The following is a 20805-nucleotide window of genomic DNA, read 5'->3' as shown; positions in this document are numbered from 1 at the left end:
GTCAAGTATGTAACTGCCATAACTTTCTTCAGCTCCATTTGGCACCAGAGCACTGTAAATAAATAAGTAATAATTAATAAATACTAGGCTAGCAAGAGAAGAACCTAACGATATTCCTGGAACTGGGTTTCCCCATACCACACAGTCTGCTGCCATTTTGTTGAGCTTGCCCCAGCACATTGTTTGATATAGTTTCAGTCCAGTGCCTTAACCTTAAGACAATCCTCCTTTTGCCATGTAGGGCACTCAAATTGTGGAGGAGGCACATGGTGGTAATGAGACATGCTCTCCCAGCTGCTTGTAAATCTACCTAAGGTCCGCCCCTTACACAGCAGGCTTCCTTCCAAACCCAGTGAAAATCTGCACAGGAGTTAATACTGCTTAACCCTTTGCAGCTTCTACCTATCCTTGGAGAGAAGGTTAGTGTGTAGCTGTGGAGAAAGAGTCCTTTGATCTATCCTGAAGGGGAAAAAGGAGCCAAGGGGCAGGGTCCCACATGGGGATGAGATGGGACTGTACCCCCATCTCCAGGCAAATCTTAGGGTTGTGCGGTATTTGAAGGCTTTGTTTTCTTAGCATGGCTGCAAACACTTTTTGTTGCCAAAGGCAGAATTTGGAAATAACTCTGTGAAGTGAATCTGAGCTTTTCAAATGCCTTTTTCCTCTAAGGCCCAGCAAGCTGCTTGCCTTTAATGATGACTGTTCAATTACTTCTATCAACTAAAGAAACTTTAAAAAAATTACAAAGCCACACTATAGACACCAGATTTTATTTTTCTTCTATTTCTGTTAAATATATTTAATGCAAATACAGATTAGGGAAGGGGTTCACACAAAAAGCAGCAAGTGGATGTATAGTTAAATATCAGAGAAGGCTAAAATAGTTGCTATACCCAAAGTACCACTGAAGGTACTATTAAAAATTAGGTCAATTTTATTTCAAACAGGATAGAAATTTCCAAATGGCTTTTCTACAGGCCAAAAGAAATTATGAAAAGCAGTAAGAATTTTGATCTCCATGACATAACTCTATAGCTCTAACCTTTGGCTGTTTGGCCAAGGAGTGCACAGCAAAAATCAGGAGGGGTGAAGGAGGGTTTCAAACCAGTTTTGCACTCCTCTGATCCTGGGCTAGCTGTGCACCAGATGGATTTCCTGATGTCTCTCAGAACAGTCTGAAGGCTGCCAGTGCCTCCAGGGGCTATTCTGACAACCAGTCAGGGTGCAGGGAAGTCTTGTCCACAAACACTTTTCCCATACCCTAATTTATGTAGGAAGAATTGGGCCAGATCTACATCACTGGAGGATTGCCCCTACACTGGGATGACCCTCCTGTGGGCAGCTATCACTGCTTTAGAATCACTTTGCATAAATAAAGCAGCACAAAGCTGCCTCAGTGCAGGGGAAACCCTAGGCCTGTATTTCTTACTAGGCCCCAGTTTAAGTTTTCATGAGGGTAACATACAACCACAGGGCAAAGTTAGAAGACAGCACATATTTAAAAAGAAGAAAAATGGAAAAAGCTCAGAACCCAAGTAATTGTTCTCAAATCCTGCTTGTCTTTGTGCCAATGAAGGGTCCGTCTGGCAGCACAATCAATCAGTTTACTTCAGTTGTGTAAGGAGACTGGGAGTGGAGTGTGCGCACCTTTAGCATGGCATGGAGCTTGGTTCTGCAGCACAGAATTCGGGCAAGGCAGGAAGGAGAGGGCTGAGCTAGGAAATGGGTGGACCAGAACTTCCTATCCTTCCCCCTGAGAAATGTAGTGTTAGGGCTACAGTAGCAGCTGTACCAGCTTTCTATAGCCTTGGGAAAAGATTCCTTCCCATTGGTTTCTTTGGGAAGATCCATAGACTTTACAGTGAAATTCACCTCAGTGCAGAAGCTTCACAGAAGACCCTCCGTATGACTTAAGCTGTTAACCTGGCACTTAAATAATGTAGAGGGGTCTCTGCATGGGAGTTAATTTCAACTTTATATTACCCACTGAAAATAAATAATTTAAAAGTAACCTGTATAGAAACAGTGAGAAAACAAAGCAATATTCAACTGAATGATCTGAGGAAATGACAAGGTAAGAAGCAGGAATTCTAAACGAATTCATAATACCAGCCTATCCTCGCCACCTTCCTGAATGACTTGACCAACAGAAGTTTGATTTTGTTGCTTTAGAAAACACTCTCTCTTGCACTCCATCAGTTGCTCAAAATCCCGCCACATTTTAGCTTGCTTCATATTTGGTCCATGACTTTCCCGCACAGCTTTTTGTTTCTCTCGTAATTTCTGTTATAAACAAATAAAGTTACCGTATTTCAGATTTTTGGATAGGTTCAACATGACAAACGTTAGCTTACATAGGTAGTCTAATGTGAATAAAGAACATTTCCTTTCTGATTGAAACATTAATAATATTCAGTTAAGTTCAAAAACATTCATTGTAAATGGATATGCAGCATTCTCTGTAAAATCTTTGATGTGTGTGCCTTGTATAATGTTAGTTTTATTGCAGCTCCTTGAAAATAACACCCCCTTTTTATATAGTGCAACTTTACCCTGTTATGTTCCCAGTTTCTCTGTGGGGAGTCCCATTTGTTTTGTAAAAGTTTATTTTAAAAAATCAGTTCACTTCCAGACTGAGACACTGCATAGCAAATTGCAGCCTGTCATGGATTCTGATCATGAAGTTATATATCCTGAAATTAAACTTTTACAAGAGAAACTGCAATTAATTCTCAACTGTAGTGACACAAATTTGTAAAATTCACTCACAAACTGACTCAAAGGGAAAACTAGAGAGGAAAAAGAAGACATTCTGGTTGAAATAGTATGGCTAAGACCCTCACTAGCCTGAACTTCACATGTGAATAAACTTGGACAATGGCTTTTGTTAACACAACTACATTGAAGATGTGATTAGCCTTTTCTAAAGATAAGACTGACAGCTCTAAAATTTATTGACTTCAACAGGTTGCTTTATATACGACTTCAAATTTGAGCTGGCACAGTTTGTTATATCTGTGTTTCAGTTTCTTATCCAAATAGTTTACAGGGAATGTGCTGTTGTGTTAAGATGTTTGACTATCCTTTACAAGAAGCTCATGCTATGCTCTATAGGAAATCAAATTCTGAAGGGTAAGTGTGATATCTTTGCAGGGGATTCATTACTGATGCCAACAGTAATGGAGTTTTCTGTGTTCTGCAATATGCTTTTTAAAAGGATCAGCACAGTTTTGAACATTGAACCAAATAAATGTATGAACTGCAACATGTTTGTTCAAGTGAAAAAACCCAAACTCATCCTTACCTTCCCAAGGTTTTCTTGTTCAAGGATCATTCGTGTATATTGTTCTCTAAAGAAGGTACATAACAGAGTTATATCATTGTAATTAATTTTAAGTAACAAAACATTAATTCTACAAGTGGGGAGAAAAATGGAAAGTGGTAGAAAGTTTACAAGTATAGCCAGGGTGGGGATAGCACCAAATCTAAGGGCCCTGAAATAAGAAAGTCAAAAGAGTGAGATGAAGAAACATCTTTATCATCAGGCTTCAGGACTTCTTTGACCCCCCATAATTGTGCAGTTGGCATAAAATGCGATTGAGGAATGGATAAGGTCACTGTTAAGCTTTCAGAGCAAGTTTGATTTCTGGGGTTCCCCACGTGAAGTCTGGGTACATGGCCCCTCCCGAATAATGAATGGTTGAGATCCTTTTTAATACTGCATTAAAGTTATCAGTATTTGGAGACTGCCCAGTGTCATACTTCTGTACGAAGGCCATACAGTGTCCAAATCCAGACTGCTTCGCTCATGGGAATAGTGTCATTGGAGCAAATAAGAAGAGCAGTGTTTGGTCTCATGTTTGACAAAACCTAACACTGGTGGCCTGAGTTTCAAAAATGCTGAGCATCCTGCAGCTCCAATGGATTTCAATAGGAATTGCTGGGTGCTCAGCACTTCTGAAAATCAGGCTTCTTATTTAGGTGCCCAGAGATAGATACAGGAGCATAACTCTTGACATCCAATATTAAAAATCTTGGCCTGTTGCTGACATTGGTGGATGAAGCTATTCCCTTGATGTATGTGAAACCTGATAGCATGATATAATACGCAAATCATAACAAATTCTGATATGCTGTTATCCCCTTATTTATATATTTTTCAAATTTAGGTAAGATATTAAGAAACATGATCTCTTTTAAGAATCAAGTATGATGGTGTGTAACAAGTACACTTAGCTGCAGAGGGTTTGGGAGTTCATGGAACACAGAGTGTTTCAAATATCTAAAGAACTTTCAAAATTGCTCAGCATGGGGAAATCCTAGTTTCCAAAAGGATAAAACACATCAATAAACCACACAGGTTGTGCTAGTAAGGTATTATTAGGCAGGGGTGGAGGATCTGCTGTGATACATTCCCCATTCCCATTGATAACTCCATCTTTGAGCTACAGCACATTCTTTGTATCTGAGGGGTAGCCGTGTTAGTCTGGATCTGTAAAAAGCGACAAAGAGTCCTGTGGCACCTTATAGACTAACAGGTGTTTTGGAGCATGAGCTTTCGTGGGTGAATCCTCACTTCGTTGGATGCATGTAGTGGAACATTTCAAGAGGCAGGTCTGAATTGCAGGCAAGAAGCAGTCTAGTTCGGGGTTATTCATTACTACTCAAGATCCACAAGCTGGACATCCTGGACGCCCTCATCTTCCTGGAATTGGCACTCTCACTGAAGACTGTCTGGACATGTGGACTGCTCTATTTACGAACCTACCCACAGCACTCGCGCTATCTCCGTGACCACACTGATTTCCTGAGAAAACTACAATGCATATGATGATCTTCCAGAAAACACCACCAGCCACCAGGATTGGAGGCTCTCTTACACAAACACCCACCACACCATGGAATAAAGCTGTCAGGAACAGTATTCCTGATGAACCCCAGCACAACTGGTTGCTTGAGCTCTGTGACTTTATCCTTCATGCACAATTATTTCAAATTTGTGACAATATATACTTAGACCAGTGGACGCTATGGGCACCCGATGGCCGCACAAATGCCAACATTTTTATCGGCTGACCCCTGGAACGAACACTTCCTCAGCTCGTCATCCACTTCATGCCCTTCTCTACTTACTGCCACACTGATGACTCTTCATCTCTGGGACCATCGAAGGAGACTCTGGAAGAATTCCACCATGATTTCAACCAGCTTCCACCCCACCATCGAAGCTCAGCCTGGACCAATCTAATGGAGGGTCCACTTCCTAGAATCACACAGTACCAATAAGTGATGGTCACGTTAAACCACCGCTATCCTGAAAACCACCGACCACTATGCCTACTTCATGCCTCTGGCTTCCATCCCGGGACACCACATGATCCATCATCTTACAGCACACTTATGCAGTTCAAATGCATTTATTCCAACCCCTCAGACAGACCAAACACACAAGATCTATGATACCCACACGAGAACCGGCATAAGGAAAACAAATCACAGAGCCAACGTATACCAGAAAGCCTCCTGCTGCAGGACAAAGCCCAAGAGAAAAACCAACACGACGCCCACTGGCCATTACCTACGAGTCTCAACGTTAAAACCTCTCCAACACATCATTCAGTGATCTACAACCCTCCTGAGACAATGATCTCTCACTTTCACAGGCCTTGGGAGGTCAGGCCGCCTCTGCCCACAGACCACCTGCAACTAAGCATATTCTTCACAGCACCCAACAGCCACCAATATAACTTCTAACTCACGAACCACATCCATGACAAACCCACGATTGCCAACTCTCCCACATATTTACCCACGACCACATTCACACGGACTAGATCCAGCCCAACATCAGCACTGGTCATTCACGCTGCACGTCCACGCCAATGTAATATACGGCATCATGTGGCCAGCAGTGCCCCCTCTGCTATGTACATCGTCAAACTGGACAGTCTCTACGGAAAAGGATAAATGGACATAAGTCAGATATTAGGAATGGCAATACACAAAAACCTGTAGGAGAACACTTCAACCTCCCTGGACACACAATAGCAGATCTTAAAGTGGCCATCCTGCAGCAAAAAAACTCCAGGACAGACTTCAAAGAGAAACGGCTGAACTTCAGTTCATTTGCAAATTTGACACGATCAGCTCAGGATTAAACAAAGACTGTGAATGGCTTGCCAATTACAAAACCAGTTTCTCCTCCCTTGGTGTTCACACCTCAACTGCTAGAAGAGGGCCTCATCCTCCCTGACTGAACCCACCTTGTTATCTCTAGACTGATTCTTGCCTGCATATTTATACTTGCCTCTGGAAATTTCCACTACATGCGTCTGACGAAGTGGGTATTCACCCATAAAAGCTTATGCTCCAATACGTCTGTTAGTCTATAAGGTGCCACAGGACTCTTTGTTGCTTTAGTACATTCTTTAAGCTCCATGCCATCTGATCCTGGCTCCTGCTCTCTCAGCATAGTAGATGTGTTAGGGGCCGGAAAGGAGGTGGCTGGAGCATGTTGTGCTCTGGCAACTAAGAATCAGTCTAGCCAGTGCGTGAGACTGATCTAAGTTGTGCTAGGAGCCAAATGGGCCTGGCTATTCCCATCAGATCAAAAGGGCAGAAAGCCACCTAAAATCTCCTCCTTCCTATTAAGCTCACTGGATGTTACTCAGGCACAACTATGAACCTGGCCCCAGGATGTGTTTTTTGTTTGTTTTAAGTAAAGCTGTTTATTGCAAAACAATGATAAAAGAACAAGAACTCTATTTTCATTGTAGTCTTTTTCTTTACTATTTATAATGATGACTGGAATGAATGCAACTTAATTAGGAAAAAAACCCAACCTTTATTTTTAGAGAACAAAATTAACTTTTCACATTCCTTAGTACTGACTGCATGGAACAGAGAATTTATATCCAATAAAGAGGGTCAGAATTAAGACTTTTTTGTTCAATATGTTATTAGGAAAGTGCTGTTCTATTTATGGTTCATTTTAGCACTGTTTACATTCCAGTGCCCAGTGAAAAGACATACGCATTCTGAAAGGAGGTCTAGAAACTCATTTTCTCTCCCTATTTTGCATTTTGTAAATATCTGCATATCAACGCCTTCAGTATACTTATAAATGTGAATGCTTTCTGCACTCACAGAAGGTCAAGATAAAATGTTTATAATTTCAGAGAAACTGTTACCTTATCTAGCTTCCTTTCTCATGTTTAGCAAAGGTTCAGTGAAACAGTGACAGGAGGAAAAGTGGCAACGCTCCACTCAAGTCTTACTCCCAGTGCCCAGAATCCCATAACTCCACTCACCATGTTCCAATTCCCGCATTTCCCCTACTTGCTCCTCTGTTTGCCCAATTATAGTTACATGATTCCATGAAACCATTATTGACAGACGGCAGTAGGGTTTGACATGTGCTGTGCACTTTCCACACACAATGGAAGATGCAGTTTCTGCCCTAAAGAGCATCCAGTCTTATAAAAAATAAGGGGAGCTGAGTGGTGGAAAGGAATACAACATACAAAGAGATGAGGAGATGAGACACATTTGGAGGTTGGTTTGTGCTTTTAAGTTATATTCACTAAATTCTCTTCACCCTCAACTTGGCCCTCTCGCTTTTCTCCTACATCAATTCCCAGTTTTAGTTCTAGTGTACTAATAACAGCCCCTCTGTAGAACATTCGAGTTTTTCTCTGCACTTAAGTGACTTATTTATTATTAAATATTTATATTCCAGTAACATCCACTTGTGTCTGCTGGGGTGAATAGTATCAGGAGGGCAGAAGGAACAACCCAATTCTCCTATGGAGTATAGGCACTCCTCCTTTCAAGCACCAGTACTAGTGCTAGCTGTTGTATCAGACTGGCAAGAGCTGGTCAGGATCTGAGAACAACGTACGGTATACTCCCTTGAAAAGGCGATGCATTTGCTGCTTCAGTGTGCACGTTCAGGAACCCCTGGAGGAAATCTGGCTGACTCTCTGGCTAACTCACCCATATTTCCTCCTTGGGCTTAGCTGCAGCAAGACACCTCTGCATCCATCTCCAACAGGAACCTGGAATTAAAAGCTACTGTCTAGCCTATAGTCTCCAACACAAAGGGAAAGGTTTTGAGTATGTTTGAGAGAACTCCTGGATACACAACAACATATTTTGGATCTAGGATACTTATTTTTTGAATTATTCTAGTATTTTTAAGCTTAGATGGTGAATTCCTTCTTCCAGTTCAAATACCAATGAACAAATTTGTACTGTCAGGCTCAGTTTATAAAAATCCTCTGAATTAACACACAAGAGACAGATAAGAACATTTACCTAATTGCTTTTCTTCTGTCTTGTGGATCTGGGGAAACATATGTCTTCATCTCATCTTTAGCACGTTGAAGTTGTACTTCTAGATTCTAAAAAGAAATACACAGCATATTTTAGACAAATACCATCTTCCCTACTTAAATATTCTCACCTACACAAGTTTAGACTTCTCTCTTGTGGACTTACCTTTTTCATGCAGTTAGTATGATGATAGCAGCTTTCTTCCCGAATACATTCCTCACGCAGCCCTTTTACTTCCTGCAGTATGAGAACAATATATTTTATTAGGCAGTATTCTTGAAAGTCCCCAGCAGACAGACTGTTATTGTACGAAGTACAACTGGAAGTGTTTAGGGCAACATCCTGCCATAATTTTGTGTGCAAAATTCTGACTGCAGTCAATGGCCCTGACATTCATGTGAATTAGTAATTGAATTCCCTTTGCTTATTGTGCAAAGCCCTGTTCGCTGCTTTGGGCTCAAAATCTTTGAATTCTGTAAAGATTACATCCATTTAAATTTGAGACAGTCAGCACTCATCAGCCATGAGAGAAGCTTCATAAGAAATTACCAAGAAGTTAAAAAAATATTTAAAAGATTTCTCAACCAAAAGATCTTAAAATTCTGCAGCAGCAAGCGAAGGTAATGCACATCACCATGTACTGTTCAGTTCCTTAAATGGTGAAATCATTTGTGTTTTCCAGTATTAAAGCTCCTTTTAAAATGGTAATGAAAGGATTTTAAAAAATCCCTTTGGCCCCTTAATGTTTTGTCTAGACTTGAATTTTCAGTCATATTCTAACACATTAATCGATTACCAGTTAACACGTTCAACTAATATGATCATAATTTCTAACACAGACACTTCACTTTTTGAGCTCACAAAAGCTTATGCCCAAATAAATGTGTTAGTCTCTAAGGTGCCACAAGTACTCATTGTTTTTGCTGATACTGACTTACACAGCTACCACTCTGAAACTTCATAAATGTGCTCCAGGACTCAAATCCTAGTTCTTATTAATGTCATAAGTGTTTGTGTCCTGGAACACATTTGTGAAATGTCTGCATCAGAAGGTACCATCATGTTAGCTAACACGTTAATTGAGAATCAATTAACATGTTACAATAGGACTTAAAATTAAAGTCTAGACAAAACTGTTAGGGTGGTCTCCAGAAATAGAAACTAGACCAGTACAAGGATGTTTATACTAGTATATCTGCATACACACTGAGGGATTGCACGGATTTAACTGCATCAGTTTCTAAATTGATATAGTTAAAGCAGTTCAAAACTTGTGTGTACACAATCCCTGGTTTTGACCTTGTCTACACTAGGATTTTACCTCAATAAAGGTACATCTCTCACAGATGTGAAAAATCTACACCCCCGAAAGAAGTAGCTACACTGATTTAATTCCTCGGGGCAGATGGTGCTAGGCTGACAGAATTCTTCCGTCGACCTAGCTACTGCTTCTTGGGAAGGCAGATTACCTACAGCGATGGGAGAACTCCTCTCATCGACATAGATAGTGTCTACACTGAAGTACTATCGCAGAGCAGCTGTGCTGCTGTAGCATTTTAGGTGTAGACAAGCACTTAGACATGCAAGTATGTTTGTATATTTATAAAAAGTGATGTCTGTAATCTATCCAACATGTAAACAGACACATTTTATAATCATTTTTAAAATTCTCAGGGAAAACAATTACTCTGTATGCCTATGGATAGCAGCTGCTTAACATTTCATTACATTTATCCATTGACCATAGGTTTTGTTTTGCTAATTAAGTGAAAATGGCATTCGAGTTACATAAACATTTGAAGATTTCTTTTGGTAATAAGTCATTAACATTCAAACAGCCAAATGCTATCCTAGCAGGTGCTACATGAGTGAGCAGGGATTCTGGGAGATGCATCTTCTGCAAAAAGAATTTTGGTGATCAGGACAAGATTCCATTGAATGGGCCTGGAAGATCCACTCAATGCATTTGTTGTGCTCAAACAGGAGATGTGTACAACTCCAGATAGCCCTAGGCAGTTCAGGATGTGTGGAGCTGGAAATGCATAGGTGGGAGGATATCTATCACATCACTCCCAACCTGTGTGCACTGGGGTCTTTCTTGTCCAGAAAGCAGGGTGTGTGGTTATCCCAGTTACAAGGGCATCATTCCGTGACATTTCAATGGGCGGTTTTATCCCTCCAATCCCCATCTCTTCTCTGGGACCTCCATTTTATAGATGGTGACATGAGGCACTCAGAGGCTAAGTGACTTTCCCAAAGTCACACAGAAAGTCTGTGGCAATGCAGGAAATTGAGCCTGGGTTTCCCACGTCCCACCAGTGCCCCACTCACTGGGCCATCCTTCCTGTCCAGAGACGGGGTAGAGGGAATTTATCCCATAATTATATATATTCTTCATAGAATTTGTAAATATACAGTAATAACAATCTTACCTGTTCAAGTGTGGAGCGATTACTTTCTAAACCTGCTGCACAGCTGTCATACTGGACTTTTTTTTCATCACATTCTTGGGTTAACTCCTGGTATGAAAAGGGCAAAAGGTCGTATAAATGAAAAACTTCAGTCTAATAACATAAGGCACCTAAGCAATATAAGTTCTTGTCAATCTCACACTTCAACCTCAGCTATTGGCACACTCAGAGTGTCTTAGATAAACCAAGCAGACATACAAGTAGAATTACAAGGATATCACTTCTAGCCCTGCATATTGGAGGATCAGTAGTATAAACTACAACATAACATACAAGTTTCCTTTTTATATTTATATCCAAAGTCTTTAACATAGTGGATTCAATTTCTAAGTTGTTCACAATGTGTCAAAGGTTTTACTTGGTCTTTAAACATTAAGCTTACAAGATAGTTTAGATTATTAATTATGTTCAATGTAAATACAGTTTTGTCAACCTTTATTTACATTATAAAACAAGAATAGGTTGGCCTTGCAGAAAGAAGAAATTGATGTTGCATTAAAACTTTTTAGCAAACAATCAAGTTATTGTACTTCCCCGTACAAAGAGTACATATTGCTACTAAACCACAATTAGTTATCCTGTATTTGCAGACGCATGTTTTAAAATGAATTATGAAAAGAATGTATCCGAATCCTCGGCTGGTAAAAAAGGGGCAGAGCTTCATTTACTTTCTTGGAAGTGGGACAGTTTACAGCAGCTGAGGATCTGGACGACTTTCCTTTTTCCCTCATAACCCTGTAGCTTTCTAAAGCCAATGGATAAAATTGCCATCTTCAAAGATTGGAACACGAGATGGTATCGGTGTGTTCAGCTACAACTGCTTAATTACGATGTTTTGTTTTGTGATGATGATGTCATCACCATAGAAATTACTGTTTTGAGGGAAAAAGCCTCAGACTGAGAATATGGCTTTACTGTTGATTTTTAAGAGTTCCAGACCCCTCTGGCCACTTCATGTTGCAAACTGCTTTTCTCAATCAGAATTTCACCACAGTTTACCTATTCTACACCTTCCAGCTTTCCTCCCAGTTGACTGTGGTCTTGTACAAGGTCAAAGAGGTTTGTAAATCAAGTATAATTGTAGTTTTGCCTTCAATACAGCTGTAAGGAGGCTCTCATGTAACTACACGACTGTGTTATTTGTCATTAAAATCATTCTATTTTCTGGGGGGAAATCCCCAAGGTTTATAATTAAATTGTTTAAATCCACAAGCAGGGGTACTGGAGCAATGTGTATAGTGGGGGTGCTGAGAGCCATTGAACCAACTGTAAACCCTGAATATGATGGAAACCATTTCAAGTCAGGGGGTGCTGCAGCACCCTCCGGACCCCTAGTTCCAGCACCTGTGTCCACAAGACAGTATAGACTTGTACCACCAGAGGATCTAGCTCTTTGGATTCCAACAACTAAGAATAAAACTTAAGTAACATGCATATTGCCTTAAATTTTCCTAGCGGCTCAACTCAGCCTCTAAATCTGCACATGCAATCAATTTTGGACACAGACTTCTGAACGGCAGTTTACAGACAGACTTATCTACAGACCTGATTCGCCACTTGTGATACCAGTTTTATGCTGCTGTAACTCTACTGAAACCAAACACAGTTATATTGCTATAAATCTGGAGTAAAGCAGGTTGGAGATTTGCCCCTGATTTCATGGGCAAAACATAGGTGATTTCTGAAAATGTGTCCCACTGCACAGACAGTTCACTAATGTCTATTACACAATATATTCCTAAACATTTTTACTAACCTGGCAGTTCTGCCGCAACTGTCTCAATTCTTTGATAATTGGAGCTAAGCTTGACTTCTTATCTGCCACCATAGCATTCAGTTTTTTTACCTGATATATAAGAAAAGGCATTACCTGAATATGCGATTAGTAAACCAGTGAGAATATTAAGAATGGAAGGTCAAAGAAAAGGAAGGAAAAGATATGAGGAGAAAACAGGTATGAGATGTGAAGAAAGGAACTCAATCATATGTTATGTAAAACAAATGATAGGCAAAGGATAACTAGGAAACAGTACATTTTATAATAGGGGTACCATCACAATCTACTTCAGCTCTGCTCTCATGGTTTGAATTTCCTGTTTATTCTGTATATAGATGAATTCTATCCTGCTGATTATGCAACCTAATACCTTGCTTAGGCTGGAAGTTATTGTGAATACAGGTCTCTGAACCTTTTTAGTTCAGGTGTATGGCCTGTCAAACCCTGACAAGAACCAAAAAAATGGAAAAAGTTCTAGTTAGCTTCTAACATTACTTGCATATACTGATCTATAAGGTGGGCACAAAGAGAATAGCTACAAATAAATATATATTAAATAAGAGTATCAAATCTTCTTCTGATATTTTATAATGTTCTTCATCAGGATAGATACAAAATTACACATATTTACACCAAATTTAGTCCTCTCTCTCCAAGGGCAGGTCTGCACTATCGTGTAAGTCGTTTTAACTTACATCGCTCAGGGGTGTGAAAAAGACACCCGCTGTGAGCGACGCAAATTACAGCGACCTAAGTGCTCTCCACACGGGCGTGAGACACTCTCTGGCCGACTTAGCTTCCACTTCTCCTGGAGGTGGAGTAATTATGCTGACAGGAGAGTGCTCTTCCGTTGACAAGAGAGCTCCTTCACCAGACGCACTACAGCAGCGCAGCTACACCCATGTAGCGCTTCTAGTACAGACCTGCCCCAAGACTGTTTCTGAAAACCAGGTATTTTGTATAGCATGTAATAAAGAGGGAGCATTTCCATGAACACCGGATCCAACCCAGTGCCCACTGAACTTAATGGATGAACTCACTTGAATGGAAGTTATGTCAGGACCAATACAAATTGTGATCTAGAGTACAAAAACCTTTTAACAGAAATAGCTTTACAATGAAGTGTTATAAAGAGGGACCACTCTGTGCAGTAAAGATAGGAGGACCTCAAACATTTATGAAGTTCAAACCTTATTTAATTTATGGCAATCTCTTGCTTCCCAAGAAACTTGTGTGATCCTCTTGCTTTCCATCAATCTAATTCCAATCCAATCCCTAGTCCTTCTTCTAATTTTAAACTGGTTAGACACCCAGCAGGTAGTCTCTCTCCTGGATTCTAACGTTATATTTTCTGCAAATGTGCTGACAGGCTGGGGCTTCCCCTGATAAAAATATATATAAATCAATCAGAGTACTCAATGTTCCTCTGACGGGACATTCCAGAGCAGGAAATCCCTCCTGCTCCAGGGCTTCCTATTACTGGTTCAACAACAATTAGGTTTTTGCAAGTACATTTATGATTGCTTTAGAAATTATTGTAAAACACTTTGAAAAATAGAAATATTTTGAAATAATGAAATGATGCTGCCCAACTGTTCAAATCATATCCAGCCTCCTGGCTGAGAAGAATGCTTTTTCATTTTCATCAGTCAGTTTAAAAAGGGACCTGCAAAGTGTAAAAGAACAACCTATGCCCTTTTTTTGTTGTTTCTTTACTACATCTAAATAAAGAAAGCTTGAGAGGCTTTCAAATAAATATTTTTTCATTAGAAATTCAAGTCCTGTCTTGTCTGCAAGACTCTATGATGAGTTAAATGATGACATCACAAAATTAATGACAGCTGAAAATTGAGCAATAGAGAGGGGGAAGGGATTAATCAGGCTGTTTAAACTCACTATGTTTTGAGTTTGTTAACAACTATATGATTCCAATGACTAAATCACATTTTGGAAAAGGGAGTCTTTGTTAAGTTTCAATCCCATTCCATGTTTTCAATTAAGGTGCCAATACTAACAATAGACAATGCCTGAAATCACAAAAATATCAAACCAAGTAAGCCCAGAATTGATAACCCTGGTATTTCTAAAGGAAAAACGATCAGAAAACATTGCCCACGTACGCACACATACTTTTGAAAAACGCAGTCTTTGTACATCAAAAAGGGGCACACGCCCAATTTTACTAACTCTCTTCGAGGTCACCTTTGTAGCTGTACATTGCTCAAAAGTATATTGCAAAATGTATTTCTACAAACATATACTGCATTTTATTTTAAAACCTGTGCCAGAAATATTAATCCTGATTTTATTTTTTCTAAAATTAAACATCCAGCTTGCAGAAATACAATAGTTAAATTAGGAAAAATCACCATTTCAGACATGTTATCTAATGTTCGGCCCTTCATTTCATCCATCTCACTCTTTGCTGCAGAGACTCTCTCCAACTCCTCCTGCGTGTAACTGTATCCAGAGATACCCTTCTTGTCCTCAATAGCTTGCTGTGGACATAGGAAACAAGTACAAAATGTGAGGACAGGTGCTGGCAGACCATGGAGTGAGTTCTCTAATGTAAGTGAAACATTGCAAGGACGCTGAAAGTGAAGCTAAGTGCTGGAATCAGTTTATTTTAAGAGTGATGAAACTCTATGACTGCCCTAAGAACTAACTAAAGTATCTGCCATTCTGTTCAAATGGTAGGTCAACAACTACGTTCTGCAAGACCTCTATATGGGGCTAATTCAAAGCGAACTGAGGTCAAAAGAACATTTTGCATTGACTTCAGTGGGTTTTGGATCAGATCTTCGATGCAGCAATTAAATATATAAAAAGAGGGATGCCTATTTTGGAGGATGTAATCTAGTAAATATAGCTAATTCTATTTAAAAAAACTACTGTATAGACGAGAACAGAATACAGTATTTCTGAACTGTTTTGTAACTGTATTCTCCAATCGTGTTTTTTTATAGAAGAAAATAGCTTAAGGTAATGCCTCAATATTAAAGCTACTTTTCCCATACATTTCTTCAAAATATTTGGTATGTAATACAGTAGAGAAATTATTCTCTTAACTATTTTATATTCTGTTCACAGTTTTACAAAACTTTACCTTTTCAGTCACACAGTGGTTACAGTAGTTGATCATTAAATATGCAAAGAAATTTAAGTTAACACAGAGTGTTGAGCGACGACTCAAACAGTCATGGTAGACTAGTATGCAGGGCATTAATTCTCTAAAAGTGACACACATATACCAACTGGAAGTGGATCAGTCTTACAAAAACTCCATTCAACTCTAGTGGTTTTAAAAACATTAATCTTATAATATCTACAGCCACTTTGGTGTGGAGCATTTTATGGGGTTTAATAGCTGTATGGAGTTAGATATCGGCTTTGCCTTCATTGCCAAAAAAGGTGTGTTTTTTAATGCAGGATAACTAATGTACATTACCTATCCTGCCATAAAATTCTAGTGCAATTAGAATGGATGTCTATTCCCTGGAGACTTGTATTCTGTACTCATGCATATTCAGTTGCCCTTGATTGGTGTGGGAAATGCTTTTCTTCTTGTTTAGTGGTAGAAGCTGAGTTTGATTAGTTTTCAATTTCTGAGTAATACATATTCTCTAATTTACTTCAGGAACCACTGTGAAGTACATTTGCTTCTTAATGCTTGGTTGTTGTTGCTGTTTTTAAATACTATTCCAGTATCTCTGACAGCTTGTATCTGTACCTTATTGTTGATAAAGTAATTTTAAAGCCCTCAAAATATACTAAAGCTTACCTTTAACTAATTAAGGACCTAGTCCCACTTCTGTTAAAGTCAATAACATTTTTGCCAATGATTTCACTTGAGTGCAGGATTAGGCCCGTCATAGTCAAGAAAAAAAAAAGTATAGCTTGTACTACTGTCCATAAGAAACTATTTGTAGTCATGAAATATGATAGCTGAGTATAACTGGCAGATTAAAACAATTCCTATACCAAGCACGCTTTATCAGTGTTTAGCTAATAATAGTAAGAGAGCTTTAAAGATTAAAACACATTAAAAAATTCCAAACCAGTTAGGTGCATATCATTGTATTGATGGTTATTGCTGTGGTAGTGGCTAGCATGTATGGGAGTGGGAGAATTCTGCCTTACCAACTGTTGCTGAATAGCCTCATGACGTTGTTTTAGGAGTTCTTCTGTTCTCTGCAGGATACCGTACTCGGCTGTAATTTCTGCTATTTCTTGACGCTTCTTTTTATAAAATGTGTTCTTGCTTCGAAGTTTATTAACATATCGTTTAAACTGAAATGAGACATAACAGGGATATTTGTAATTTAATTTGAATGAAAAAAATCGCCTTATCACACTTTGTAACTGTATACAATAAACTATCCTGTTTAGATAGCATTTAGCAGAGAACTGGAAATCAGGACTCCCAGGTTCTATTTTCAGTTCTGCCAATCACTCACCATGAGACATCAGGAAAGTCAGTTCCATTTCTCTATACCTCTGTTTAGCCACCTGGAACATGGAAATCATTCATTTCTACTTACCTGCCCCACTAGGGGGCTAGAATGGCTAACTGATGCTTGAAAATTTTTGTAGACCCTTGGATAATAATGAAGTTAATATAATAGTACTTTGCACATACATGAGAATGCCTTCCATCCAACAACATCAAAGAGCTTTACAGAACTGAACTACATCCTTGTGAAATAGATAATCATTATTATTCCCACTTTACAGATGGAAACTGAGACACAGAGAGATGACTTGCTCAAAGTGACAAGACATTTGTGGCAGAGCTGGGACTAGAACTCAGGTCTCCCACTATGTATTCATGGGCTTCAGCCACAAGATTGCCCTTCCTCTCCTAAAATGAAAGGCTCCGCCCCTGCACCACCATCATTCCACCCCTTCCCCAAAGTCCCACTCTGTCTTTTCACACCCTAGCCCTGCCCCCTTCTTGCCCCCATTCCAGCCCCTTCCCCCAAGTCTCCACCCTTGCCCTGCCTCTTCCCCTGAGTGCACTGTGTCTCCGCTCCTCCCCCTCCCTCCTGGAAAGTCCCTAAGTGTCGCCAAACAGCTGTTAGGCAGCGGGCAGGCTGGAAGCACTGGAAGAGATGGGGAGGAGTGGGGATGCAGCACGCTCAGGGTGGGTGGAAAAGGTGGTGAGATGGGGGAGCTTGGCTACTGGTGGGTGCAGAGCACCTGCTAATTTCTTCCCATGGGTGTTCCAGCCCTGGAGCACCCATGGAGTCAGTGCCTATGGCACCAAGCATTCTCTCTCTCAAGTGCTTGGCTGGCTGGTTCTTGCTCACATGTTCAAGGTCTAACTGATCATCATATGTGGTGTTGAGAAGGAATTTTCCCCAGGTCAGTTTGGCAGTGACCTTGGGGTTTTTTCATCTTCCTCAGCAGCGTGGGGTGCAGGTCACTTGTCTGGGTATGTCTCATTTAATTATTTCCCTGCCATTGCAGGGGCCTCGAGCACTGGTGCACTTCGGTTGCTGCCTCCTATTCTCTGCCTGTGGCACATAATTGCAAAGTCTCCTGAGGGCTGTAATACTTTGGTCTGATTTTGGTTGTTGGGATCATGTGCAGTGCTGGTGGTGGCTTGTGACATACAGGAGGTCAGACTGGTGGTCCCTTCTTAGCTTAAACTTACAGAGTTCTCAATTATGATGGGAAAGGGCAGAAAAATGCTAAGAGAAAATTGAGACAGGCCATAGGGAAAAGATTCTTAATTTAATTACTGGTTGTAAGTAGTTAAAATACTGATCTCTTTTAATGTCAACCTCCGTGTACCCAGCTGAAGGACTGTCACACGGAGCACTAGCATAAAAGGCACACAGCTAGAATTAGTGAACAAGAGTTAAATTTTTGCGTATTAAAAAGTAAAGCATAATAATCCAGAGCCTTACAGATCATCACCTTTACTTAATCTGTCTCTCAATTCTTCTGTGTTCAACTTGATATACCCCTGAAAAATCAGGCCCATGGTGTCTCTTAAGTTAAACGCAGAAGAACTGAGGCTCTTTGAATTACTAATTTTTTTTTAATGTAGTTCCTAAATTTACTCTTATCTCTAAGTTTTCCCATTTATAAAATGAGGCTAGCTCTTATTGATACACTTCACAGTGATGTTATGAGGCAAAAATCATTGACATTTGTAAAGTGCTTTTAAATCCACAGGTGGAGAGCAAGGAATTCCACACTAATAAAATACGCTATGATAATTTAGTGTAAAACAGGTTTCAAAATGTTCAGCTGGGATGAAGTCATTATTGTAGAATTAGTGCATTCTACTAACAACGAATCACAAGAAAATATCAGTAGTCCTAGTACCACAGATACAATTTTAAACTTTAAAATGAAGATGCATGAAAGTACCTAGCTTGTGAGCGAATTTCCCTGTTGAAGAATAATGCATAAAACTGATGTGACTACAGCCTAAGAACCCTTAGAGTAACTATGTTCTATAAAAAGTGTCCTGGGCAAAATGCCCAAAATGAAATCCAGCCTGTTCATCTGCCATCCTGTGCAATATCTAGGCCAAAGCTTTTTCTATCTTGCTATGCTCCAGAACTATTTTTAAAGACAAAAGCTATAAACGTTTTTCGTGAAAGAACAAACCCACAAATTACTCAATGTGCTCTATGCAGATTGGACTATGTGTGGCTTTAGAATACCATTTTACATTGTGCGTATTACCTAGGACAAGGATAGACAAGGTCACAAAAGTCATAGCACTAACAGTAAAGCAGCAGTTTTGTTACAATAAAAGCCTCAGTACAATTGTAATGTTATGGTTGCAAGTTTAAATATCCCATTAATTAGCAAAAGAAACACATCCTTTCAGTTTATACAGACTAGAAAAAAATGTTTTATCGCTTGTGGAAACACTGAATTTTCTGTGGTTTTCAAGCTATTACAGAAGATACTTTGTTACAAAATAATCAGATATAATTCCAACTAACGCAGACCAATATAACAAAAAACATAACATGGATTGCCCTCTTCTCTCTTGATGGAGCAGTTCCAGTGATATTTCATTTGGACAGTAGAATATAGTAAAGAATTATGTAAGAGAAGAAACTTTTTTCACATGTGACTGTAGACAGTTGTCAGATCTGAATGATTTTCTGTCAGTTTACCCCAGGGTTGAAAGCAAGCTATTGTTCTCCTCACTTCTATAACTACTTTTAAGGTCTTGAAAATAGCCTGAGTGGGAGACATAGTATTTGCATATTCAGTATTTTGCCAAGCACAATCTACTTAATAATGGAAACCAAAGGACCCTGTTGATTAAAGAACTGATTCCACAGATGTTCTATTATTAGCGGACTGAGTCTGGGCTATATAATAAGCAACCAGCCAAAACCAAAAAAATTGATGAAATTTTCAGATAGGGACATGTGGACAAGGTTGCAACTCCATCCATTTTAGGACAAGCAAATCTGGCTTTAACATAGTGCAATCTCCTGGTTTATAAACGCGTATTTTGGTTTTTACATTATTCTAGTTACATTAAACTTTAAAACAAAATATAAGCAATAGTAGCAAGATGACAACGTTCTGTAGATAATGAATCAAATAGCCTGGCAGAATTTCTACAGACTTAGTCTTCTCCAAATGTAATTTAAAAACTCTCCTAAATCCAGGACCAAATTCAGTGCTAGCTCAGCAGGTGCAACTCCGTTTAAATCTAACTGGAAAGGAGCTCATGGCAGGCTTACCAGATCTGTGGCAGACCAGGTGCCCCCTAGCCCAGCAGCCATGAATCAAACTAAGAGATCCCCCAAATCAGGGAATTTATGACTAGTCTAATTGCAAATTACCAAGCCTTTCAAATGTGTGAAAGCATACTAGGGCATTTCAACTATATAAAAGGTTGTTACAAGGAGGAAGAAGAAAAACTGTTTTTCTTAACCTCTGAGTATAGGACAAGAAGCAATGGGCTTAAATTTCAGCAAGGGAGGTGTAAGCTGGACATAAGGAAAAACTTCCTAACTGTCAGAGTGGTTCAACACTGGAATAAAATCAGTCTCTGGAAAAATCATGGAGCAGGTCCTCAAGAAATCAATTCTGAAGCACTTAGACGAGAGGAAAGTGATCAGGAACAGTCAGTATGGATTCACCAAGGACAAGTCATGCCTGACTAACCTAACTGCCTTCTATGAGGAGATAACTGGGTCTGTGGATGAGGGGAAAGCAGTGGATGTGTTATTCCTT

General features: G+C 39.6%; 1 protein-coding gene across 2 annotated transcripts in view; it reads right to left on the bottom strand.

Moving 5' to 3' along the window:
* Window positions 1-754: 754 nt before the first annotated feature.
* The window catches only part of IFT81 (intraflagellar transport 81), a 61950-nt gene continuing 41899 nt past the window's right edge, over window positions 755-20805 (bottom strand). The window contains exons 12-19 of one of the 2 annotated variants that reach the window (XM_032800599.2): window positions 16723-16872; window positions 14952-15080; window positions 12562-12651; window positions 10767-10853; window positions 8500-8571; window positions 8317-8402; window positions 3305-3350; window positions 755-2283 (exon numbers count right to left, since the gene is read on the bottom strand). In XM_032800599.2, the coding sequence (XP_032656490.1) occupies window positions 2101-2283; window positions 3305-3350; window positions 8317-8402; window positions 8500-8571; window positions 10767-10853; window positions 12562-12651; window positions 14952-15080; window positions 16723-16872 (843 nt within the window). In that variant the 3' untranslated portion in view covers window positions 755-2100. The remainder of the gene's footprint in view (window positions 2284-3304; window positions 3351-8316; window positions 8403-8499; window positions 8572-10766; window positions 10854-12561; window positions 12652-14951; window positions 15081-16722; window positions 16873-20805) is intronic. The other variant, XM_032800600.2, reaches the window with a different exon arrangement.

The sequence above is a fragment of the Chelonoidis abingdonii genome, chromosome 22, assembly GCF_003597395.2.
Source record: "Chelonoidis abingdonii isolate Lonesome George chromosome 22, CheloAbing_2.0, whole genome shotgun sequence".
Classification (NCBI taxonomy): domain Eukaryota; kingdom Metazoa; phylum Chordata; order Testudines; family Testudinidae; genus Chelonoidis; species Chelonoidis abingdonii.
Note: the sequence above shows the minus strand (reverse complement) of the source record. Positions and strands in the feature narration are given on the sequence as shown.